The 27,189-nt window shown below is 37.1% G+C and overlaps 2 protein-coding genes across 2 annotated transcripts in view; one reads left to right on the forward strand and one right to left on the reverse strand.

Annotated features, from left to right (window-relative positions):
- Positions 1–387, reverse strand: part of RCAN2 (regulator of calcineurin 2) — a 37,298-nt gene extending 36,911 nt beyond the window's left edge. The window contains exon 1 of the mRNA XM_087919417.1: positions 249–387. Coding sequence (XP_087775543.1) covers positions 249–317 — 69 coding nt within the window. The 5' untranslated portion in view covers positions 318–387. The remainder of the gene's footprint in view (positions 1–248) is intronic.
- Positions 388–9,232: 8,845 nt separating this feature from the next.
- Positions 9,233–26,340, forward strand: TDRD6 (tudor domain containing 6). Its single transcript, XM_087919414.1, has 5 exons — positions 9,233–15,887; positions 17,537–17,655; positions 17,785–17,874; positions 20,765–20,825; positions 25,046–26,340. Exons 1-5 carry the CDS (start codon positions 9,629–9,631, stop codon positions 25,129–25,131), a joined length of 6,615 nt encoding a protein of 2,204 aa, XP_087775540.1. The 5' UTR covers positions 9,233–9,628; the 3' UTR covers positions 25,132–26,340.
- Positions 26,341–27,189: the final 849 nt, after the last annotated feature.

Genomic DNA, 27,189 nt, shown 5'->3' on the forward strand with positions numbered 1-27,189 from the left:
GCGCAAACTTCAGAGAAAATAAATTGTGCCTAGTGGGAAGTCCTGTGTGTAAATTTAAATTTTATAAAGGAACTCTCATGTTATTGCTCCATTTTACATCAGTGCTCTTAGCCGATCATAACCACTCACTTCCATTGTTCCAGTATCATCCACTGAGTCCAAAGAATAGATTTATCTCTCTCAGCGGCATGATAAACCCCACAAAATCTCCCATAAAGATGTAATTTCATTTCATTTCAAATACTTACAGAATTCTTCCACACTGTTACTTTTTCCACTCCTAAATTCCTCACAACAGTTTGAAGCCATGTCACCATAATCTTTGCTGTCGCTGATCTCAAATCAATCCTCTTTCCAGCTGACTAATAGAAGCCATAATTCAATTGGCATCCTGTCCTTTCTCACTGTTTTGAAGTTGTTGATGCTGGGAAATAATCTGAAATCAGTCAATCAATCAGAATACATGTAGTTACTACAAGAAGGCGTTGCAAAATCCCTTGGTTACCTTCAAAACGTCTATGAAATAATATCTTGGCATCCTGCTATGATGTCTGAACTGCTACTATAAGATGCTGGCTAAAGCCCAGGAACTGGGGAGAGGCGTAAAGAAGGGATTCTGCCAACAAGCATATGGTCAATTCAGATGAAAAGATTCCCTTTAGTATGTTTTCCTCAGCTGAGCCAGAAGTAAGTGGCAAAGAAACAAGATGACAACATAGTATTAACCTAGTCGAGGGCTGATTTTTTGAAACCGCACAGTAACCATATAGAAATGCCCACAGACTTTCTAGCCTATCGAGAGCAAGACCTGAATAATTGTTGCAGCTATTTTCACCCCCCCGCCCCCAAGCAATTCCTACACTATTCAAATAGTCTAATTTGAATGCATTGATATACAGTAGTGGATGGGCTGACCAAGAGTCTGTATTTTTGTTAAGGAAAAACAATTAGTGGCTTAGGCTGTTTAGTTAGGCAATACAACATCTTCATTATCTTCAGAACTGGCCAATGAACACACAATGCAATATTAACATCAGTGTCACTTTTCATGTATTGCTTTGCTTAGGGTACATTTTAAAAATACTCCATTAAAAGTTTAGGCAAAGTTTGTTTTCATTTACCTTTATATTGAAATTGTTTCAAGAAAAATGGAAAAACTTGCTGTTAAATATTATGTAATTTTCCACTGACTTTTGGGGCGTAATTGTATTCAGTTTCTAAAAGACTTATGCTGTCTATTATGGTTTTGATTTTAAAAATATACTCCTTGATTCTGATTACATACTCTGCCATTATCTACTAGTCAGTGGCTGCCCCAAAAGAAAAAAAAATCAAAACAGAATTTTGAAAATCCAAGTATATAATGAATGTCAACAGAGTTACTTCCCTTCATGTCTATGTTCTTTTCTGAGTCAGTATAACAGTAAATTTATTTTCCATGTAAACTCAAATAAAAAATGTCCCTTTAATGCGATACTCTTTTGCAGGTGATGATATCCTGCACTGCAGCCTTATTTTTCTCCTCAGTGTTCCTTCCTCTTTGAGAAGGCCAAATTCTGCTGTGTCAGGAAGAAAGCTGAGCACTCCTTCCTCACCCTCTAAGATATAAAAACTGTTATCAGCCTGACCTATGCAAAACTGCAGTATGAAGATAAGTTGCAAGCTCCAGAGAGCAACAGTTATTCCAAAATCCTTCAAGGGCACTCTGTTTCTACAGGTGAAACTCGAAAAATTAGAATATCGTACAAAAGTTCATTTATTTCAGTAATGCAACTTAAAAGTTGAAACTAATGTATGAGATAGACTAAATTACATGCAAAGCAAGATAGTTCAAGCTGTGATTTGGCATAATTGAGATGATTATGATGATTATGATTCATGATGCTTACAGCTCATGAAAACCCCAAATCCACAATCTCAGAAAATTAGAATATTACATGCAATCAATAAAACAAGGATTGTACATAGAACAATATCGGACCTCTGAAAAGTATAAGCATGCAGTACTTGGATTGGGCCCCTTTTGTAGCAATTACTGCCTCAATGTGGCGTGGCATGGAAGCTATCAGCCTGTGGCACTGCTGAGGTGTTATGGAAGACCAGGATGCTTCAATAGCAGCCTTCAGCTCTTCTGCATTGTTCGGTCTCATGTCTCTCATCTTTCTCTTAGCAATGCCCCATATATTCTCTATGGGCTTCAGGTCAGGTGAGTTTGCTGGCCAATCAAGAACAGTAATCCCACAGTCATTGAACCAGGTTTTGGTGCTTTTGGCAGTGTGGGCAGGTGCCAAGTCCTGCTGGAAAATGAAGTCAGCATCCCATAAAGCTTGTCTGTGGAAGAAAGCATGAAGTGCTCTAAAATCTCCTGATAGACAGCTGCATTGACCCTGGACTTAATGAAGCACAGTGGACCAACACCAGCAGATGACATGGCTCCCCAAATCAACACAGACTGTAGAAACTTCACACTGGACTTCAAGCATCTTGCAGTATGTGCCTCTCTATTCTTCCTCCAGACTCTGGGTCCTTGGTTTCCAAACGAGATGCAAAAGTTGCTCTTTGGACCACTGAGCAACAGACCAGTTCTATTTTTCTTTAGCCCAGGTAAGACGCTTCTGATGTTGTTTGTTGTTCAGGAGCGGCTTGACAAGAGGAATATGATGTTTGAAGCCCATGTCCAGGATCCATCTGTGTATGGTGGCTCTTGATGCACTCAGTCCAGCCTCAGTCCACTCCTTGTGAAAGTCCCTAACACTTTTGAATGGCCTTTTCCTAACAATTCTCTCCAGGCTGCGGTCATCCCTGCTGCTTGTGCACCTTTTTCTTCCACACTTTTCCCTTCCACATAACTTTCTATTAATGGGCTTTGATACAGCACTTTGGGAACATCCAACTTCTTTTGCAATTTCCTTTTGAGGCTTTCCCTCCTTATGGAGGGTGTCAGTGATGGTTTTCTGTCAGGTCAGCAATTTTTCCTATGATTGTGATTCCTACTAAACCAGACTAAGAGACCATTTAAAGGCTCAGGAACCCTTTGCAGGTGTTATGGCTTAACTAGCTGATTAGAGTGGGACACTTTGAGCCTAGAATATTGAACCTGTTCACAATATTCTAATTTTCTGAGATTGGGGATTTGGGGTTTTCATGAGCTGTAAGCCATAATCATCTCAATTATGACACATCATGGCTTGAACTATCTTGCTTTGCATGTAATGAGTCTATCTCATATATTAGGTTCACCTTTTAAGTTGCATTACTGAAATAAATGAACTTTTGCATGATATACTAATTTTTTGAGTTTCACCTGTATACAGAAACACATTTGACAATGTACGATTTTGTTGTATCACTCATTTGTGAATCTGATATGAACATACCTACACATTTAAGAAATAAATACAGTATATTACAGTTAGCCTCCAGTTACCCTTTGAAATTAGTTACTTTTGAAATGCATTTATGACACAAGGCAAACTGATCAATATATATAAGGATTCTGGATTCAATCCACTTTATAAAGTGAAAAGACAATATTCACACTTCTTAAAAAAAAGCATATGGTTGGACTGAATTCAGCTGCTAAGAGAAGGAAGATTTTCCATAAATTAATGAAATTAAGGTTCGACATAATTTGTTTACAAGAAGTTCATATTAAAAAGCAACATGAACAATTGTTATTACAACCAAAATTAGGAAATTGTTTACCTCTTTGACACAATCCAAGAAAAGAGGGGTGGTTTATATATTAAAGAGGCCATTCCAGCAAAAATGATTTATACAGATGATGATGGGAGAATATTAATGGTAGAAATAATGGACAATAATAGAAAGATACTTTTGATTGCAATTTATGCACCGAATGATAAACAGGAAGAATTCTATAGAAAATTACATACTAAGACTGCCGAACTTGACTATGCTAATGTAATTATGATGGGAGACTTTAATGGAATTGTGGATAATAGACTTGACTATATTGCAACAACAGTAAAGCATAACAGGAAAACTCTTCCTAAATCCTTTTTAAAATGATAGATGAATTAACTTTAAAAGACATATGGAGAGAAAGAAATGATAAATCTAAGCAATTTACGTTCTATTCAAATAGGCATCTATCATGGTCCAGACTGGATATGATTTGGATCTCAACAGATTTAATGTCTAGTATTCAAGAAGTAAATATTGAAACAAGTACTTGGGCTGACCATAACCCATTGACAATTGAATGGAAGGGACAAAGGAAAAGATCGAGATGGACATTAAATAATTCTATTTTAAAGGATAAGGAATTTATATAATGGATGGAGAAAGAATTGGCCTTCTTCTTTAAAGAGAACAGAAAAGAAGACACCTCAATACAGAATGTTTGGGACACAATGAAGGCCTATGTTAGAGGCTTGATAATAGACTATACAAGAAAAAGAACAACAGGAAAAGGCGAACTCTTAAAGCCTTGGATGATGAATATAAGGGACTTGAAAAAGAATTACAGAAAATGCCACACAGAAAAGATGTTAAAATGAAACTGGATATAACTAAACATAAAATGGATTTAATAGAGAAAGAAGAACTGGCACAGAAAATTAGGAATGCTAAACAGAATTATTTTGAGGATGCAAATAAGCCAGGTAGATGGCTAGCATACAAATTGAGAAAGGAGAAAGAGTCGAGGAAAATACCGCAGTTAATAGACGACCAAGGTAAAATTTGTTATGGCAGCAAAGAAAAAAAAAAGATTATTTATGATTTTTATAAGCATTTGTATAAGAAAGAAGACATTGATGAGGAGAAAGTTAAACAATACCTACAGAATGCAAATCTACCTAAGATACCTAAAGAGATTGAAGAAATGTTAGAAAGTAATATAACAATGATGGAGTTAAGTCAAGCACTTAAGAAACAAAATAATGGAAAGGCACCAGGTCCAGACGGGTTTCCTGTAGAATTTTATAAAATCTTTCAAGAATCACTGTGTATTCCACTGTTAGAAGTTATGAATGAAGTTATGTTAAAAAGATGATACCTAAAACATGGTCAGAGGCTTACATTACACTTATTCCAAAAAAGAGGAGGCGGACCTACTGCAAATCAAGAATTATAGACCGATTTCTTTACTAAATGCAGATTATAAAATTTTTGCTTCAATATTAGCAGAAAGACTTAAAAAGTACTTGAATAACTTTATCCACCCAGACCAAAATGGGTTTTTGCCAAAGCGACAAATCAGAGACAATATGAGAGTAATTCTGGACACCCTGGAATACTATGAGGCACATCCTGAAAAGCAAATGGCTTTGATATTTTTAGATGCTCAAAAGGCATTTGATAACGTGAATTGGAGATTTATGTTACTTTTAATGGAACAGATGGGCTTTGCTAGAAGATTTATTCAGGCAATAGAAGCAATTTATAATGAACAAACAGCTAAGGTAATGATGGAGGGAGAATTTACAGATCCTATTAATATAAGAAAAGGCACAAGACAAGGTTGCCCTCTTTCTCCCTTGATATTTGTATTGACTTTGGAAGTGTTGAATAGAAATATCAGAGAAGATAAAACTATAAAAGGAATGAAAATTAAAAGGAAGAATTTAAACTACAAGCCTTTGCAGATGACCTAGTCTTTATCTTGGAAGACCCTATAGAAACAGCCTCGAAACTGTTGGAAAAGATAGAGGTCTATGGGGAGGTGGCTGGTTTGAAAATAAATAGAGATAAAACAAAGATTTTGTCAAAGAATATGTTGCTGAAACAAAGGGAAGAGTTGGCAGAACTGTTAAAAATTCAAGTTACAAACAAGGTTAAGTATCTGGGGATATATTTGACATCAAGATGTAGTACATTGAAGGAGAATAATTATATTAAACTTAAACAACAGATAGCTCAAGATTTGAAAAAATGGGAGAACTTACAATTGTCATTAATAGGAAGGATTTCAACAATCAAGATGAACATTTTACCCAGAGTCTTATTTTTGTTTCAAACAATACCAATTAGGCTTGGAAAAGAATATTTTGAGGATTTAAATAAAATTGTTTTGAAGTATATATGGCAAGGCAAGAAAGCAAGAATAAAGTTAAAGCTTTTACAGGATGCTAGATTTAGAGGAGGGTTTGGACTGCCTAATTGGGAGTTGTACTACCAAGCTGCAAATTTGACGTGGGTTAAAGAATGGATAACATTAAGGAAAACCAGATTGTTGACATTAGAAGGTCATGATTTGTTGTTGGGCTGGCATGCTTTTTATGGTACAAGGAACTAAAACACAGGGGTATTTTAGAAGGCATTATATACGGGAGTCTCTGTGGTTGAATTGGGAGAAGATAAAAAAACAGTGTTATTTGAAAATTCCAGTTTGGTTATCGACGATAGAAGCGTTTTCTTATCCTATAATTTATAAAAAGGAACAAACAGTTAACTATGGGGAATTATTAGATGAAAAGGGTGAACTTAAATCGATGCAAAAATTGGAAGAACAAGGTATACGGATGAATTGGTTTTCATATTTGCAAATACATTCAAAGTACTATGAGGATTCCAAAGCAGAGGGATTTTATGATAAGCAAACTGACTTGGATAAGATTTTGATGGGTACTGATGAAAAGGTGATTAAAAATTGTATGGTTATTTATTGCAAATTAAGCTTGAGGAAGAACAAGTTAAAGAAACTATGATTGCGTGGGGAGGAATTTTGGATATGGGATTGATTTAGAGAAATGGCAGAAATTATGGTCGCAAAATTATAAAATGACAATGTCTACAGCCTATAAAGAAAACTTGTATAAGATGTTTTACAGGTGGCATTTCCCCGACAAGGATAGCAAGAATGTTCAAGAACAAATCCGAAAAATGCTGAAATGTCATCAGAAACCTGGTTCATACTATCACATGTGGTGGACTTGTGAGGATGCTAGAAAATATTGGACTAAAATCCACATGTGGCTGGAAAAATGACAAAGAAGCATATAGACTTGAAACCGGAGTTTTTTCTATTGGGAATACTACCAGATACTTATAGTAAAGAGTTGAAATATTTGATTGTAAATGTATTGACTGCTGCTAGGATTGTATTTGCAAAAAATTGGAAAAATGAGAAAAATTCCATTGCAAGAAGAAGTTGTAAAGAAAATTTTGGAATGTGCTGAGATGAGTAGATTGACTTTTGAAATTAGAGAGCAAGAAGATAAACAATTTTATTTAGTTTGGGATCTTTTCTATCAATGGTTGAATGATGAAATATTAAAATATAAAAGTTAGATAATAAGGAATAATAATGACTTTATTTTCTCTTTCCTTTTATTGGTTTTTGATACTATATCTATATAATAGTTTTCTTTGTTTCTTTCTTTTTCATATTTGGGATAGAATTGGTATGATTATAAGATTTGTTTTAGAATAAAATATTTAAAATATAGTTATCTCATAAAGGCATGACCGAATAAAAGTTTAGTCAAATTTTTTTTTTTCTTTAATAGCGATACTAGGATTTATAAATTTGTATTGATAAGAGTATTATATAAAGTAACTGTAATTGTGACTATGAGGTGAATGCACAAAACCGATGGACCAACCGACTTACGGTGTGTACAAAAATATGGGGGAGCTGATACTTTTATGTTTTGTTGTTGTGTTTTTTATGTTAAAAAAATAATAAAAATTTATAAAAAAAAAAAAAAAAGCATATGGTTTATCCTTCAGGCTAGGTCTTTTATCACATTTCTTCAACACACATGTACAAATATAAGTTTCATAATCTAAATATGAAATTTTATTATTTTATTTGCATAAAAATGGAATAAAATGAATTGACATCGAGACCTTGATTGGTATTTCTTAGAAAACCCAATTGGGAATCATATGCATATAAATCATATAAATTATCATACTTAATAAGTGCTTGAACCTGTAATTGACATTTTAAGATTGTTTATTATTATGTTTCAGTGTTTGCTCAATGTCATCCTATACTAATTCTCAGCAAATAAAACTTCAACCAGCATCTAAGTCTTGGACAGCTTTTGAGGAAACTGATACATTTCTATACATACAACATGCTGTACAAGTATAAACAGATTTTACAAACTATTGCTAATATGTCTGCTCAAAGCATGCAATTGAATCGAATTCTTTATTGGCCAAGTGTGATTGGACACACAAGGAATTTGTCTTGGTGCATATGCTCTCAGTGTACATAAAAGAAAACATACATTCATCATCAAGAGGTACAACACTTAATAATGGTAATAGGGTACAATAAGCAATCAAATCATACTAAAAAAGTCAATATAAATCGTAAGGATACAAGCAACAAAGTTACAATCATACAGTCACAAGTGGGAGGGGAGGGGAGGAGTGATAAGGAGTGATAGTAATAGTAATGCAGAATTTGTAAATAGTTGGACAATGTTGAGGAATTATTTGTTTAGCAGAGTGATGGCATTCCGGAAAAACTGTCCTTGTGTCTAGTTGTTCTGGTGTGCAGTGCTCTGTAGCGTTGTTTTGAGGGAAGAAGTTGAAACAGTTTATGACCAGGATGTGAGGGGTCTGTAAATATTTTCACAGCCCTCTTTCTGTGATACATTATGTCTGTATATACTATTAGAAGCTGTCATGTATCAGTCATTAACATATTGGTTTGGAGAAGCTTTAATTGTAATTGGAAGATTGAAAAATGAAAGTTGCTTCTTAAAAAAAAAAAGTCCAGTACAGGAAGTCCTTACAATTGAGCCCAAAAATTTTGTTGCTAAGTGAGATATTTGTTAAATGAATTTTGCCCCATTTTATGACCTTTCTTGCCATGACTATGGGGATGCTGCAACAGTCACTAAATATGAAAAATGATAATAAGTGATGTTTTACAGTGCCGTTGTAACTTTGAACAGTCACTAAACAAACTCTTTTAAGTCAAGGTCTGCCTATATAAAGTTATTTTGACCAAAGAACTCTACTAGTTGACCCTGATGAGACCATACAATACAAATGCTGTGGGCAGACTTGTATAGCCCATTCAGAAGAATATGGAGATAGAAAGCATCACCTCTTCAAACGTTATCAACCCAGAATTGAACTTTTTTTTTCCAGGATTTGTTTTGGCTTATTGATTTGATGGGCTCTTTATATTATTCAGGTTCTTGGTTTCAGTATCCTTGGTACCAGAGACTCATCTTCCTTCCCTGAGCGCACTGGACAAAACGTCTGAATGACTTTTAGCCCCTTTTATAAAATCCTTGTAGAGACCGCCTCTGCTTTCAAGTATTAAAGAACAAAAAGGCGAAACTCGGCATTCCGCCTCCTTTCCCCGCAAATGCTCGTCAGCCGTGGGGCCGTTTGATTTTTTTTTTTTTTTTTTAAAGAAATCTGCGCTTGCGCACTGGGCGGCAGTCAGCACGTGACCTCGGGCGCGTGGCGCCTCTGAAAAGTTCGCCTTGAAGTTCTGCCGACTCACGCCCCCCAACGCTCTTGTTTACCTCACGCGTCCCAGGTGTTGCGAGGCCAGAAGCCCTCCTCCGGCCAGGCAACGCTCGCGGGCAAGAGGGGCGGGGTCAGGCGCTTCTATGTAGCGCGGCCGTCGACCGCCGCTTGGCGTTTCCTGGGCGGTTTGAAAGGAGGGAAGAGGAGCGAGCCAGACATGTGTTCCCCGCTGCTCATCCCTGGCAGCCCGTTTACCTTTCGTGTCTCCTTCGTCGAAGTCCACCCTAACGTGCCGCTAGTGAGGCTATGGGGGCTGCCCGGCGAACGCAGAGAGGAATATTTGCGGCTGATGAAGGACCTCCAAGTCAAAGTGGGGCCCCGCTTGGCGAACGCTCCCGGGGACCGCGGGGGCCGAGGCGACGGCGACAACGAGGGCGAAGCCCTGGCTCTGGGTGACCTGTGCCTGGTGGAGCTGGGCGGGCGGTGGCACCGCTGCCGTATCGTCAGTTGCCGGCCTAAGCCGGGGCAAAACTACCGCGTCTTTCTGCTGGACGAGGGCCGCACGGTGAGCGCCAGCTCCTACTATTTGGCGCGGGGCCGCAGCGAACTCTTCCACTTGCCGTCCGAAGTCATGGGATGCATCGTTGCAGACTTGCTCCCTCCCGGCCATTTCGGGGCATCCTTGGCCACCACTCTTAGGGGCTCAAAGACCCCGCTAGGATCCCAGACACTGGATTTACAATGGGGGGCTGAGGCAATCGACTTTTTGGGTTTCCTACATGGCAAAGAGCTGTCGGGGGTCATCCGAAAAGTGCTGATCTCGCAGTGCCTTGTGGTGCTGGAAGTGTCCTGGTTGCTGACACAGATGCGCCATCTTGGCCTTGCCAGTCTTACCTCTACTGCTTTTGGCACCCTACTAAGTGCTATCTTAGAAGTTCCTGAGATTGCTTCTGTCCCATTAGAGACAACTTCCACTTTGTCCCAACCCCCAGTCCTTACTTCTGCTGCCCAGTCCAAGAAGGGTCATGCCATAATGGATTTCTTCTATCCTCAACTGGAGTTGAATGTGACTGTTCCTGTGGTGGTGACTCAAATCTCTGATCCATATAGAATATATTGCCAGCTACGTAGTCTTTCTAAAGAAATCCAACTACTTTCAGATGCTATGTGCCAAGCTTTTGAGGTATCAAAGGGAAAATTTGTAGAAGAGGCTTTACCCACCCCAGGCTTTCCCTGTGCAGCCCAAGGTATAGATGGATGCTGGTATCGAACTTTGTTATTAGAAACATACCCAGCAAATGATCAAGAGGATCAACCAGAGGCAGTGGCACAAGTCATTTGTGTGGATTATGGCAGGAAAGAGTTTGTAACAAAGAGACATCTGCGCAACTTACCTGTTGAATATTTCCGCATGCCAGTAGTCACCTACCCTTGCTCACTGCAAGGTATTACCGATGGAGGTTGTGGCTGGACCCATTCACAAATTAATCAACTTAAAACATTGCTCTTAGGCAAGGTAGTACAAGCTCACATTGAAGCTTACTGTCCCTTTGAGCATATCTATTACATTACCCTATATGGGGAAGATGGTCTCAACCTTAACTGCCTGTATGGGGTGCAGGCACATTGCCTGGCTCAAAATCTCCTGCACAGTAATCAAGAATGCATCTCTGGTTTAATTACTGAATCAGAAAGCTTGGGTGTCTCAGTCCAAAAGGAATTTGCTGCTTTGTCAGAGATATTGCCTACTATTGCTGCTACCCCATTTTTTGTTGTGCGTCTGAAGGCAGGTGAATACCATAATGTTCAGGTGTCATTTCTTCATGGCCCTTCAGAATTCTGGGTGCAGTTGCAGAAACTTAAACAGCCACTTTGTCACCTACGGCGAAATTTAAGAGATTTTTATTCTCGGAGTAAGAAACTAGAATGTATTCTACTTGAGCCTAAGGTAGGATCCCTCTGTTGTGTCATGTTGAAGGAAAACTCTTATCATCGTGGCCTTGTTACTAAAGTTCAAGGAAAAGGAATTGTGGTGTATTTAGTGGATTGGGGAAACACTGAGGTAGTTGACCTGTATAAAGTGAAGAAGTTGCTTCCCCAATTCAGGGAACTTCCTGCTGTGGCAGTCCGGTGTGCAGTGGATAATCCTTTCCCAGGTCAGGCGTGGAACCCAGAAGCTGTTGATTATTTTAGGAAATCTGTGCTAAACAAGGAATTGATGATCAAAGTTCTAGGCATGCAAGGAGATGTTTATATAGTTGAACTGTTTGATAATTCTCTAGTGGGAGAAAAAAATTTGGCTAAAATCATGTCCCAGAGAAAGTACATAAAGCACCATGAAGTACTAGAAAATCTCCAGGCAATATCAGACAAGCTATTGGCAGGAGACCCTGAACGTAAACCTGTGAGGTTAAGACCTGTGAAAAAAATACCAGTGACAGATGAAGTAAAATATCCACAACAACGTGATTCTTCAGCCTCTTCTGCAATTGAAATGTTGAGAAATGAACACCACTCCAGTCAGGGAACTTTTTATTCTTCATCAGCTCTGGATGACAGTGATAATTCATCATGTGAGATACAGAACTATTCTGAAATAAAGGCAGGTGAAGAACAGCTTGAATTTGGAAGTACAGTTGATGTGATTGTAACACACATAGAAAATCCTAGTCATTTTTGGTGTCGATTATTTAAGAATTCCCATGAACTGAATATACTTATGGCTAAAATTCAGGATTATTGTATACATTCAGCAGAGCTTCATGAATGGCCAAATTCGGTATGTTTGGCTAAGTGTCCTGAGGATAAAAAATGGTACAGAGCTGTTATCATTAATAAGGTTCATTACCCAGCAGAGGTTGAAGTTGCTTATGTTGATTATGGAAAGAAAAAGCATGTTTCACTGAAAAATATTCGTGCAACTACAGCAGAGTTTCTGAAACTAAAAGCTCAAGCTTTCAGATGTAGCCTTTACAATTTAATTGAGCCAAAACTTACAAATCCTTTTGTTTGGGATAAAAAAGCCATCCAAACGTTTCATGAATTTGTGGATTCAGGATCTAAAGTGTCACTGAAATGTATTATATTTGCTTTAGCAGCATTGAATGGTACAGAACTTTTTAATATTGTTGACCTTATTACTCCTTTCGAAAGTGCTTGCCATTTTTTAATAAGAAAGGGTCTAGCCACATTTGTACAAAGAGAGAAACCCTTGGTATCATCTGTTCAACTTCTGTCATACTATTATTCAACCCACAATATCAAAAGAGGAAATGAAGAGATTGTTTATGTCACACATGTTAATAGTCCATGTTTTTTTTTCTGCCAACTTGCTAGGAATTCAAATGCTCTTGAAAATTTAACTAGTAACATTAGTAAACTAAGCAAAATGTACAATTTGCAAACTTCACCCACCTCTAGAAATTTGTATCTTGCAAAGTATACTGATGACTGCTGGTATAGGGCTGTAGTAACTTCAAAAAATGATAGCAAAGAAGTTTTTTTTGTAGATTTTGGGAATACACAATTATTAAAAAATGAAGACCTGATTGTAGTACCAAATGATGCTTACGAGTTAATGCTTTTGCCTATGCAGGCTATAAAATGTTCTCTATCTGATATTGTTGATCCACCAAAAGATGCTACTGAGTGGTTTGAAAAGGCAGTGGTAGATAAGCCCTTAAAAGCTTTGATTGTAGCAAAAGATCCTGATGGAACATTGATAATTGAACTGTATGATGGTAAAGTGCAGATCAATGCAAAATTGAAACAAAGCTTAGGTTTGCAGGCTAGCAAAGAGATCACTGAAAACACAGAAAACTGCACTCTGTCTTCCCAATACTCAGTTAATACGGAAGAAAACAGTGAAAGGGAGCTAGGTTTGGTAGATTTTGTCAAACCTGTCCTTGAGGAAAATATTAGATCTAGTGCTGTTTTTGAAGAAACATGCCAATTGCAGCAGAAAACTAAAAAAGAGGTAGCAAGAAAATTCCTAGGAATCACAGAAGGCTCTAGCAAAAGTAATTATGTGGCAGCTTGGAGGGACATGAAATGTTTAGACCTTCATAAGAATGGAGAGATATGTGATATTAGAAATAAATCCAAATCAGTAACATATTCTTCTAAAAATATATATGAACTACCTCAAAAAAGCATAAAACCTGGTCTTAAATCTTTAGTGTATGTTTCTCACATAAATAATCTTTCTGACTTTTATGTACAGTTTGTAGAAGATGAGCCTATCCTTGATAATATATCAGAGAAAATAAACAGCTCTAAAACAGTTTCAAGCTTAGTGGGGCAACAGCTTAATGTAGGAGATTTAATATGTGCGATTTATTCAGAAGATGGCTTATGGTATCGAGCTGTAATTATTACAGAGTCCACTAGTGAAATGGTAGAGGTACAGTATATTGATTATGGCAATACTGCGGTAGTTAGCATTCATAAAACATGCAAACTTGTTGAAGACTGTTTATCTTTCCCTGTAATGAGCATCCATTGTACCCTGGGTAGTATTAAGATGTCAGAGATTTCAGAGCGGACACAAAAAGCAGTGGTGTACTTCTCCCAAAAGACAAGTGAGGTTCAGATGAACAGTCAATTTGTTGAGAAAGTAGAAGGCAAATGGGAAATAACACTCAGTGATGAAAAAGGTGATATAATGGTTGATATGATTAATAGTTGCCTTGAATATAAAAAATATGACCTGATAGAGACATCTGGCAAAGTATCTGATAAGATAGGCAAAGTAAGCTTATTTGAAGATATTCTTTCTGATGAGCACAGTAGACGTTCAGTTAGCAAATCATTTCTCTGGAAGACACCTAAGATAGGTGAAACTATAAGAGCCTTTTCATTAGTTCCAAAGAATCCAGGATATTTTTGGTGTCAGTTCACTGAAAATGATATTAGTTCAATTGAAATAAAACTTCAGGAAGCTGAAGAACATGCAAAAATCCATGTTGATGATCTTAAAAATGGCAGTCCTTGTCTAGCAAAGTCTAATGATAATTTATTTCACCGAGCAGTTGTTAGTCATATAGAGGAAAGTTCCTTGACAGTAATCAACATTGATTATGGAATTGAGAAACTTGTCAGCATAGACGTGATCAGGCAAATTCCTGATGAACTGTTAATAATTCCACCACAAGCATTTTTGTGTTGTCTCTTCGGCTTTAATTCTGAAAAAGGTTCATGGGCTGAAGGAATAAATGAAATTTTCTATGATATGATAGCTGATCTTCCATTAGAGATTACAATTATGGACAAACTGAACTATGGTTCTCTTGAAATTCCCTTGTTTGTAGTTAAATTGGAATGTCAAAATATAAGCATCAATGAACAAGTGAAATACTTTTGGAAACACAATACTGAAAGTGATGATTCCACTATTGCAAATAATTACAACCTTGAAGAGCAGATTAGAAATCCAGAAAAAGAGAATTCAAAATCAGTTCCATTTGAAACAGAAATTTCTATGTGTACAACAATAACCCCCCAAAATAGTAGTTTGGAAGATGTATTCTGTTGTCCAAATCTATTACAGTCAGTAGACAAGTGTTTTGGTGTCAGAGACAGGATTTTATCAGAAACATCTGCACAGCCATCAAAAAATCAAATCAAGCACCACTTTATCACCCATGAAATATTTCATACAGGGAACCAGCAGACCACATTTGATACATGTAATAATGAAACAAGCCATTCTGCATTTGGAAACAGAAAAAACATAACAGATTCTATAGGTCTTTCTGAAATACAGCTTTCTACTTATGAAATTGAATATGATACACTTGAATCTCGGGGAGGAGCAGAAGACAAAGAAATATTAATGCTAGATTCTCCTGAAATTCAGTTGCCTTTGGATGATACAAAGAAATTGTCAGACTTTGAGCCCTTGCAAGTGTTTTCCCAATTAAATAATGTAAAGAACATGCCAGAAAAAGAGAAGTTAAAAATGTCCTTGTTGGAAGACATGCTACAGCCAAAGACAATAGGAATAAAAACTTACGATGAAGCACAAAATAAATCAGAATTGCATGTATTTGAACCACAACATGTGGAAGGACAGTTAGTACACAAAGTAGAAGAAAATACTTCACTAATGAACAAAAATGTAATAGAAATGATGGCACCTGAAGCTTCTCCTTTACTGACTGAGAAAGCCAGCAATAATACGCTCTCTTTGCAACAGCCTGCTTTGTCTGTTCCTGAAGATAATAAAATCCAGTCATTTTTAGAAATAAAAGTTAAGCCACAAGAATTCTGTTCCATTGAAGGCCTTGAAGAGTGTAAACTTGGAAGAAGTGATAAAAAGCTCAATTTTACAGAAGGGCAAACTGCATTAGGAAAGAATTATGAAGAAATGCAGAAGAGCACTCATGGAAGTTTTAAAGACAGTATTTGTGTTGAAAAAGATTATTTAACAAATATACATCTAAGTGAACTGGATGAAACCTTAATACATGATACAGGTAAGGCATTAATGTAGACCCTTGAGTGACAAAGTTGATTTGGGATTTTGCAATCTTGTTCAGTTAGCAAATTCAGATTGGCAAAGTTAAGTGGAAAAAATCATTGAGACAACACTGGGCAAAAAATAATGGTAACTTAATTTCTTGGAGAGGGGTTTACAATTATTTTTCAAAAGATTGAGTAAAAACTACATAACTGTCCCAATATAAAGCATAGCTCTCATTTAAGAATGTAGTTTCCAGATCCAGCTGAAGAATGATTAATTAATTAAATGGCTGGGAGTGTTGCCCTAATAATTCCACTTGATGTTTCAGCAACTTTAGTACTGTAAGTCATAGTATCTTTATGGGCTCCCTATTTTCCTGTCTCTCCTATCTGAATGAGCTCCCAAAAGGAGAAAGGCTTGTCACATTGGGTTCCACAATGTGTCATAACTTCTGGAAGAGATCTGTATATTTTTATGATTATGTCTAGAGTGAAAATTAGACCCATTCCTAAACTGGTAAGACCAGGAAATGAGACCACATAGTTAAATCAGACAATCGCAGCATGAGTCTATACTTGAAAAGTGTTGGAAGTATAAATGTTTGCTGCCCAGTGCATGATATTTTATTGGGATTCTGTATTTAAAAAACTGCAGTGATGTTTGCTTTTTCAAAAATTGAAAATTGTAAACAGAAACTTTAAATTTATCTTATGACATAACCATTTGTATTTCAGTGTAAGCCTATCCAGTTATTAAGGTAGGCAAGAGAACTCCTTTTAAAAATACTTACATATTCAGAGTCTATCAATCATGAAGGAAGAACTTATATTGGTTAAAAACCGCCCTTATTGGTAGGTTCCCAGACGTTCATTTTAGGACTGAGCATATTTCACCCAAGAGGTGTTGATATTAACTCCCAATTTGTTTTAGGGCACAAATTCAAAATAGTGTAATTTTTCTTGAAATTACAGTCTAGAACCAACATGGTTAACACTACAATTGAATTTAAAAGATGTTGTTTTAAATATCAGCTGCTTGACTTTTCTGGAATGCAGTGTTCTAACTGAAAATTATAGATATTTTTCAAACATGTAATGAAATGGTTAAAAGCATGTAGCCTTGCCTTCTTGCAGTGTCATCACAAATAATATAAAACTAAATAAAATCAAGTCCAATCTTAGAGCTCTACAGGTAGTTTTCAACTTATAAACACAATTGGGACCCAAATTTCTGTTGCTAAGCAAGGCAATTGTTAAGTGAGTTACACCTGATTTTATAATTCCCCCCTCCCCACCAATGGTTGTTAAGCAAATCGTTGCAGTTGTAAAGTAAATGTCACAATTCATAAGGAATCTGGCTTCCTCCATTGGCTTTGCTTGTTGGAAGCTAGCTGGGAACTTGCAGATGGGGATGCTGCAATCTTCATAAATACATGCCAGTTGCCAGGTGCCCTAATTTTCATCAACTGTAAACTACAACAGTTGTAACTTACTTTTTTCAGTGCCATTGTAACTTGGAACAGTTGCTAAATGAATGGTTGTAAGTCAAAGTTTACTTGTATCAGTAGGGATTGCCAGTGTAAACTGCAGCTGCCAATCTCATTGCCCCATCTATAGTACATAGAATGGATAATATAAATAAACAATGTGTTATTTCTTGCAGAAAAAAAAGAAAATATTTGCAACCTAATGGGATTTGATGTTGGTTCCCAATGCATGGTACGATCTGGTACTCAGTGGTACAAGGCTGAGATTTTAGGCATATTTCCTGAAGGTACAAAGGTAAGGAATCCTGAATATATTCAGTGTCCTGGTTCATGTTACTTTAATTATGTTTCTACTATATAAATCAATGTCTTCTAATTTTCTGTAGGCATTAATATTTAAATCTTGTGTTATTTATAAATGAAGGTTTTGAATCTTTCAAATGGAAATGAAGAGATAGTCAATCCTATACATGTTTGGAATGGGATTCCTGAATTGGATTCAGATCTTACTCAGGTATATTTTCCAAAATAGTAAAAAGCAATTGTGTTATGGATATTTGCGCACTATTTTTCTCTGATCTGTTGTGATTAATTTTTCCTTCCATTTAGTAAATTAGGAACAGATTCCATACAGGATTTAAAGTTGGTAGTGGCAAGAAATAAAAACAAAACTGGTAAAAAATAATGAATACTAACATTTTTTTCTAAAAAAAATTTTTTTTGGGGGGGGGAATTTAGGGGAATGCATTATTATCATTTGCTTAAGACAGATATAAAACTGACAACCCTCCTAGATTTTGAAGAATAAATCTCACCTGTTCCAGTCAACATAACAAACTATTGTTGATATTTTGAAGGTCATAGAGATAAAAGATAAAACTGATTTCCATCCTGTGGTCAGTGTGTAACTAATACTCCTAGTCTATTGCAGGGGTGGGATTCAAATTTCTTAACTGGTTCTGTGGGTGTGGCCTAATTTGTGAGTGGCTTGGTGGTCATGTGACTGGGTGGGCATGGCTTGTTTGTAAATATTATAAATATTGATGTAAATATTGATTTTTTTATTAAAAAAGAGCAACTTTTCCCCAAAATCAGGCAAAGCAGGCAGGCAGATTGAGTTGCTCACAGAATTACAGATTCACTTAGAGATCAATCTATCTGCAATCTGCTACCTGAGTCTGTCACATAAAATTTGCTTGCAAGCAAACTCATAAAATGTGCTTGCAAGCAAACTCACAAAATTAACTCACAACACACCATGTATGTAAATATTGAATTTTTTATTTTAAAAAAGAGCAACTTTTACCCAAAAGCAGGCAGGCAGATTGAGTTGCTCACAGAATCACAGATTCACTTAGAGATCTATCTTCCATCAGTTACCTAAGTCTGCACTGAAAAGTAGAAGCTTCAGTCCTAGGGAACGTTTGGTTCTGCTTTTAGATTAGCTAGAAAGCAAGAAATCCAAGGATTTCCTGCTTTCTAGCTAACCTAAATCGCGGGGCAGAGCAGAACAGCTGATGGTCGGGGGAAAAAAAGGAAAAAAGCAACTTACCAAACCAGGCAAGTTGGATGGCTTGCATGGCAGGTAAGGAGGGAGGAGGGAGGGGGAGGGGCCAGCTAGTGGAGGGATTTGCTGATTCTCTGAACTGCGGACAATCATAACACACATATGTCTGGTGTTTGCAAGAAATCATCAGCTGTGCCCCCTGGACAGCTGACAAGTGCTGCACGTGGGTGCGCAGCGTTTGAAAATCCTCTTGTTTCCTGCATTTTCAACCTCAGCTGTGCTGCGCAAAGCAGCTGAGGAGGGAAAAGCAGGGAATAAAGGACAGCGAAGAGCCTGGACAGGTGGTTGGGCCAAACACCGAACCAGTTCAGTGTCAGCTGCTCTTCGCAGCTACCGGTTCTATAGAACTGGGCTGAACCAGTAGCATCCCACCCCTGGTTTATTGGCTGAGAGATAATGCAAGTAACAGCTCACTTGTTGGCCTTTATTTAAGAATTGTGATATGTGTATCACTAACCAATGAAATTCTTAGACCTAACCCTGAGTTAGTTATTCTTTTCTGTCATTACATATGTGTATGTTTAATACAGATAATCAATAGGAAATTATCATAATTTCATTATGACTCCTCCTATTAGCCACGAGAACTGTTTTAAAAGCTTTCCATGCAAACAAGTGTTTTAAGAATAAGCCTAGTTAGCAAACAAAAAACTGAAATGGCTCCTATAAAGAAATTAGAAAAATACCGAACGAAGATGTCTTTTTAATAAAATCCTATGCAGAATTACCTTAATTTATGTAAGAACACATGCTTATTCTTGCTGCTGCTTCATCACCCACATATTTTTATAGTAGTAAGGTCTAACAGAGATTCTGATATTGGTAGCCAGGTTGTATGTTTTAAAAAAATAAATCTTCCTTAATAAAGCATATTGTAATTATAACAGGGCTTCTGGTAGGTTCTTTTCTCCCCCAAAATGGTTTCATTATGGTTATGTCTTTAAGCAGCCCATACAAGCAGCCCATGCATAGCTTAACAATGTGACTGTGCTATGCAAGGAAGTAAGACCTACTGTAAATCTCTCTCAGCTGAATTCCTGATGTACCTTTCTCCAATTATGCTGTTAAGGTGGGAGAAAAGGGTAGGGATGGCATTGATATGAACTTGATTCAACAACTAGCTGCCATAGTGTGCAGACATTGGAAGCAAATAATTTTGTTAGGAATTGGTACTAAGATGCAAAGAATTAAACTTTTCCATTTTTTGTGATGCATTTCAGTCCCAATAAAGTAAAGGTTTCCCCTGTCTCATCGTATTTGACTCTAATGGGCAGTGCTCATCTCTGTTTCTTAACTGAGGGGGCCAGTGTTGTCCAAAAACCTATCTGTAGTCATTTGGCCATAATGACTATATGCCAAGGCACATGGAACATGGTACCTTCCCACTGAAGTGATACCTATTTATCTATTTGCAGTTGTATGCTTTTGACTGCCTAGGTTGGCAGGAGCTGGAGCAGGACCAGGAGTTCACCTCGTCACGTGGTACTTGGGTCTTGAACTGCGGGCGTTCCAGTTGATAAGCCCAGCATCTTAACCGCTAGGCCACCATACCCTACCAGTCCTGACACACTTGAAATAAAATTAATGATTAAATATTTATTTTGTAATTATTCCCACTCATGCCATTTTCTAATAAGGATGGCTAATATTTCAGTTCTGGAACAGAAGCCTAACAAGATGCAATATGGAGTGTTTTTGGACTTATTACATACAGAGGAAGTAACAGTTTAAAAGCAATGAATGTTAGTATTCTACCCAACAATAAACATAGGGTACTCATTGAGTATTGTTCTGTTTTGTGAGTTCTTTTAGAAATTATTTTTCTTTTTCCTCTTAGACAATGTCCAATAATAAAACAGATTTGCACTCTGTGCCAGCAACTATCTTGGCAATGGAAGGTAGGTTAAAAAATAAGATGAATGTGAATTTGTACTACACATTTTATATATGTACTGCTCTGTGCCTTTTACCATGTGTATTATTTCATTCAATCTATTTACTCACAATTCTTTTTCAAGTGTATTTTTCCTACTTGGCCAAATATACAAGTAAATCAATCATAATTTTCCAGAATTTATGAGAATAGAAATAAAATGTGTTTATACTCTACATGTTTTAAGTTGTAACAGTTCTCAGCTGAGTAGAAATATTACCAATTTCATAAAAAGAATGTTCAGCCCCACTTCTGTCTTTATAATGTTGCAAATAGATCTGGTTTTCCTCCAAAAATCTCTGCCCCAGCTATTCTGTATATTTGAAATTGCCTCCCCAAATCTGCATACAATTATTTATTGTTAAAATTCTTTCTTTTCAAAGTATCTCCTTTTTCCTAGTAGTTGGCAGCCAGTGGCTTGCAGGATGCATGCTGCTCTATAGCATTCCTTTTGCTATCCTAGATAGATGGCCCGCAAATTTCCATGGAATTGGTGGTGGTTTAAGGGCTATTGCAGGTACCAACCCTTAAAGTCATTTCATCGTAAATTAGGCTACTTCCCATTTGTGGGAAATTAATATATTTTTTCTTGAAGACAAAAAAAAGTCAAATCTATGGCTACAAGAAAATGCATTTCCTGCTCTATCGTGATCTACAGGGCAGTGTCTGCAGAATGCCCTTTCTAGCTATGAAATAGCTACTGCAGGATCTTACAAAAGTTTCTTGACAATCTCAAGAAGTTTTGTGATGATTGCAAAATGACAAGCAGTAATTCAGCTGTTTTCCTATAACTATGAGAAATTGGAAGGACAAATTGTGAAGTTTGTGACAGTGAGGAGAAACATCAAATCAGTAACTAAGGCAACTCAAATTTGCATTTGAATGTTGTACACAAATTTCAGTGCTTTCTGTTTTGTGATTGGCATAGGAATGAATTGGGAAACAGTCATTTTGTGGTACTGCCAAGGGCATTTTTTAAATATCAAAGTTGAAAGTACCTGAAATTATTTTATATGTAATTGGACCTGTGTGCAATTTAACAGTTGTGCATTGCTTGCTTTAGTTTTTCATTTGCTCTCCTGCTTCTCCCATGTTTGAATTTTCAGTTCTCAGGACAGGGATCAGTATTATATAAAGCCCTATATGCATATTGATGGAATTTAATTATGGTTAATTTGTAGAGATGCCAATTTATGCTGTTGCAATGTAGAATAAAATGGTTGTGATGTACCAATGATCAAGAAATTGGATGGCTGGACAGATTTCAAGAGGCTGTTAGATAAGGATTTTCGACAGATATTTGGATTTCAGTTATCTCTGTCCCAGCCAAAGGACTATGGAGATTATAGTATTAAAACATCTGGGGTATAAAGATTATTTACTCTGACAAAAAATGGCTATTATTAATGGTAGTTATATGAATTCTCTAGGCCAGGGCTGTCAAACTCGCAGCTCATGGATTGGATGTGTCACGTGCTGACCACGCCCATGCCGTTTAGCAAAGGGGGGGAACTCCCAATACATCACTTGACAGCACCATGATGACGCAAGTTTGACACCCCTGCTCTAGGCTCATTGATAGTAGCCTTAGTATCAGTTTGTGCAGCAAAAGTAGGCTGCTCTTTTACCAGCGTCTGAAATTTCAAAGAAGCAAGGATGAAAAAAGGCTGAAAACTAAAAAGGAGTTTGCTGTTTATTACCAGTCCCACTTTTCCCGGTATCCTATATTAACTGAATATCCTCCAAATTATTTTTGATGACTTCTCTGGTTCCTTGAAAGCTTATTGGATTTCCTCCTAAATGAATTAAGTTTTCCAATCAGTAATGGTAAATTATTATTGCCAAAAATACCTGTGTGACTGATCTTAAATTGAGAAATGTAGTTGCAAAAAGTATATGGGTAGTCCTGGATATGCGCCCGTTTGCTTAGCAATTTGCTTATTTGAAGTTACAATATATACCTACCCCCAACATTATTTATGACTCATCTCTGAAGTTGTTATGCCACACACACACCTGCCCCCATGGTCATGTAACTACATTTTTGGCAATTGGCTGCTTTTATGTCTGTTCGCGGTTCCTCTGTGGTGTTTGCTGAACAATCACTAGAGAAAAAGGTCATTATTCAGTCGGTCACATCATGACCTGCTTTATAACATGACCATAACTGCATACAATTATAGTTGTAAATTTTGGAATATTAAAGTTTGCAGTCTTTGTTTACTGGTGCTCTGGATGGATTCAGTGTACAACTCAACTCCCTGAGTGGATTCCAGATACAACTCTATTACTATTTGAAGAACTAAAGTATTCAGTACTTTAGTACAATCCTCGACTTAGGATTGGTTGTTTAATGATTTGGGTGCTTAGCAATTGGTTCACATTTATGACCGCTTGCAATGTGCAATCGGTTTCTGGCAAAATAAAATGCCCATTCAGGAGAATAGATTCAGATTTACGACTGTGTGATTTGCTAATAACCGCTGTAAAAACAATAGTATAATCGAGTCTAGTTACATGGATGCCTCAACTTACAACCACAAAATTCTGAGCCCAATTGTAGCTGTAAAGGGCTATCTTTTATGTATTTTGGATGAAATACTGTAGATCACTGAATGAATGGAACTTATGACCAATCCTCAAAAGTTCTGGCTGTTGCAGCATTCTTGCGGTCGTGTGATCAAAATGTGATTGCTTGGCACCCTGCCCACATTTATAAATAATGCAGCATATTTTCCTACATGAACTGCCTGTTTTTCAACTCCCCTCCCTCTGCCTCGTCCATCTCTACCCTTTTTACTATCCTACACAGTATCCACCTTTGCCTATTCCCTCTGCTATCTCCGCACTTCTAGCTACTTTTGCTGTCTTCTTCCTCCCATTGTTGGCCCAGGATCCTGGTGCTGGCAAGGGTGCAGCCCCTGAATACACATGGCAGGGTGACAGAGCCTCCTCTGTGGAAGGAGTTCAACAGGCCTGGCCAGGGGATAGGCAGCAGGATAGAAGTGTCAGACGAAGCAGAATGGCATGGTTGGTGGAGCCTTGTCTTTCCACTGCCAGCCCAGAAACTGGAGAATGCAACAGGACTAGCTGACAGGATGTGGCACCTTAGTCTTGCATTCAGCCTACAGAGTCGTGAGAACAACCTGGAGGAGTAGGACATGCTCTGCAGCTCAGGTTGGAATCTGTTCACCGCTTCCAAGGCTTTGCAACAGAAAGGCTGGGCCAAACAAGGAGAGGGCCCTAGGTAGGCTCTGTCAATGTTGGACTGGCCTCCACCCATTGTTGAAACCCTTCTCCAGGAATGCTTTCAACATGAGCTGCAGTGTGTGCCTGCTTTGCTCAACAACCAACACCCCAGCTCTTTCAGTTGAGGTCATTAAATAGACCATAGAGGGCCTAACACCCTACCCACCAACGAGAAAAATCACAAAACCAGTGGTGTTTGTCCCAAAGTTCCTTTTTCAAGAGGCAACTGGATTTTGTTTTTAATCTTCAAATAAAAACAAAGTCCAATTGCCTCTTGAAAAACCACCTTTATTAGGACAACCATGGCCTGGATGACTAAGAATCTCCATAGATGCTAGTGTTTGCATGATATTTCAGGTCTGTTTCTTTAACTTGCAGGATTTTCTGTCACTAAACATCGGGGAGGGGAGATACCTTAGCATGCTGGGGAAATGAACCTCAAATCCAGTGTTTCCTCCACTTGCAACCTGGGAAGCCAGCTAAGAACATTGCCAATGGTAGCTGGTTGTAAATACAAACTGTGTGAAATGTAGTCATATGACCAGGGAGGCCTTGGCACAATAGTTTACCGCAGCTGGAAGTGCTTTATGGGCTATAAAGTACCCGTTCCAGGGTCATCATGATTGTGAATGGTTGTTAATAACTGCTCATAAGTCATGGACTACTTGTATACTTAACCTTCCATTAAGCAGAATTAACTTCCTTTTTCCTGAAGAAAATTGCCAGTTATTGAACCTAGTCGCATTAATTACCATAAATCCTTTTAGAATTTGAGCAAGAAGTGAGGAAAGAATAGAACTTTTGTATATTTCATTAGTATGGCCCATGAAGGTGAGTAAATTTAGTTAGAATTTTAATTTAGCCATATACGAACAGTTATGGTTGTTTTAAATAAACTTATTTTAATTTAAAATAAACTTATTTTATTTCTTATAGTGGAAGAAATGACTCATGATTCAGATGACAATACATCAATTCATTTGAGTTGTGACAGCACTGAGAGTACAACTGAGCAATACTAAATCATTTTACATTCAAATTTTCTCTAACTGAAACCAAGAGGCATGTCCTGTCCAAACTAGTAGCTTACAGGAGTTTTTATTCCCTCATATCCTTCAGGAATGTTTGCCATTTTTTGTGTGATGCTCCTTGTTAAGAGTCAGGAACAAGGTTTTAGACTTGTATTGCTGTTCATAATCTAAGAGTATTTAAATTTGGGGGCTAGTTTGCAGGGGGGATTATATATTTTTTCATATTTTGAGCTTACTTTCAAAATGGTGTGGCAATATGAAAAGGTTTTGCTTGTTAATTTTCTTTTTGTTAATGAAAGAAATCAAACATACTTGAGCTATTCATTCTGTTGTTTCATATCTTGCATTTGGAAAATTTATGATCATAGTGATGTAGCTGACCATATATTGAATTTTTTCATCATTTTGATCTATGTGTTAATCATAATTTCATCTATGCTTTATTCAATGTTAAAGTTAGTAGTAAGAGTTTATATTATTTCAGGGAACCTGTGTTAAAAATTAAAGAAATATAACTGAAAGTTCCCTTTTAGGTCCTCAGTATAAGATAGCATAGAAGGTTTATTCCAAATGGTTAATCAACGAAGCAGCAGTGTTCGTGCAGTAGGACTGAGAAATAGAAGATGTCTTTCAGTCATGGTAAAACTCTCAGAATCTGAAACCTAGATGTATCACCAAAGCTGTGATAACAAGAGCTCAAAAAGATAGCTGATTTGGAGTACAGATTGTATGAAAGTAACAACATAACTGGTTGCCAGTTTTAAATATATCTTTCCAATTTTGCTTGTGTTCTACTTTTCTGTTAAAATACTGTTCAAAATATTGTTATAATAAAAATACATTAAGAAATCAGTAAAAGTATTCAAAGTTGTTCACTTGAATTGCACTCCAAAGGATAACTGTTATCTTGAAAACTCTTTATTTTATTTTTATTGAATTTTTCACATTTCTGAACCACCCATCTCCCTCAGAGAGATCAATTGATTTTCAAAACTAGCTTTTATCTAAATTCTAGCCTTTCAAAAAGGGGGAAACCAAATGTAGCAATTGCATTCACATGACATGCTAGGTATGCTTACTGTTAATCACAATGGGGAACTAACTTACCAACTTCTGACATGATCTTGGCTCTTTTTTTGCCAGAGCAGATCTGCTTTCGGTTGTTTTGGGGTTACTTTGTTATTTCTACTTTATGGAAGTGGGAAGCCAGAAATGGCCTGATCAAAATCCAAGCCATATATCTGGGATAAGTAAGGCTAATCCTATATCAAGTCCTTTCATTTTCAAAATAACCCCTGTAGTGGTGAAAGGGGAAAAACATGAAAATACTGCTGCAGAAGTATTTTGGTTTTGAAGATAGTCCTCTATCTATCTCACTTTCCTGATCAGCTGAGAGCCACTTAGCCAAATTCAAAATTGCCAAATTATGCACCTAAGTAATAACTGAAATAGTCACTATGTCATGCTCCAGCTGGTATTCTATATCTCTGTGCTATGCTAGATGGATACCAGGTATTCTTTTGATTCTTGGTGACAAACATGGATTCTAAATGTAAGCAGAAATAAACCTCATGCCAATATTTGATTTTAGCTTGCTTCCAACAAAAATGATGCTGAATATTTCTGGATCCAACATTGTATGAAAAACCAAATTATATGTATGCACTGCATAGCTGAGGTACTAGCAATATGGAGTGTCTGAGAAAATGGATAATTATATATTCAGAGTGCATTAAATATAGAAACAGTTTCTCTTAGTTTTAGTTTCCATTAGTTATGGCACAGCAAGGATCCAGATATTGGAAAATCTAATTAATGGCCATATTTGTCTTCCGGTTGCTGAAGTAATGCAAAAAGAACTCAGGGGTCCATCATGATGTACAGTGGCAAATGACCATATTTGTTACCCATAGCAGGCATGTTATCTCTCTCTGTTTCACTTTGATTCATTAAGCTATAGTAGTAGCAGCTCAATTTACCCTATACAGTGCCACTAAACATGACTTGTAGAAGTAATAGTAAGCCATATTGTAAACCGCTAGGAATTGT

This window comes from Pseudonaja textilis, chromosome 1 (assembly GCF_049901715.1).
Source record: "Pseudonaja textilis isolate UNSWEBS1 chromosome 1, rPseTex1.2, whole genome shotgun sequence".
NCBI lineage: Eukaryota > Metazoa > Chordata > Lepidosauria > Squamata > Elapidae > Pseudonaja > Pseudonaja textilis.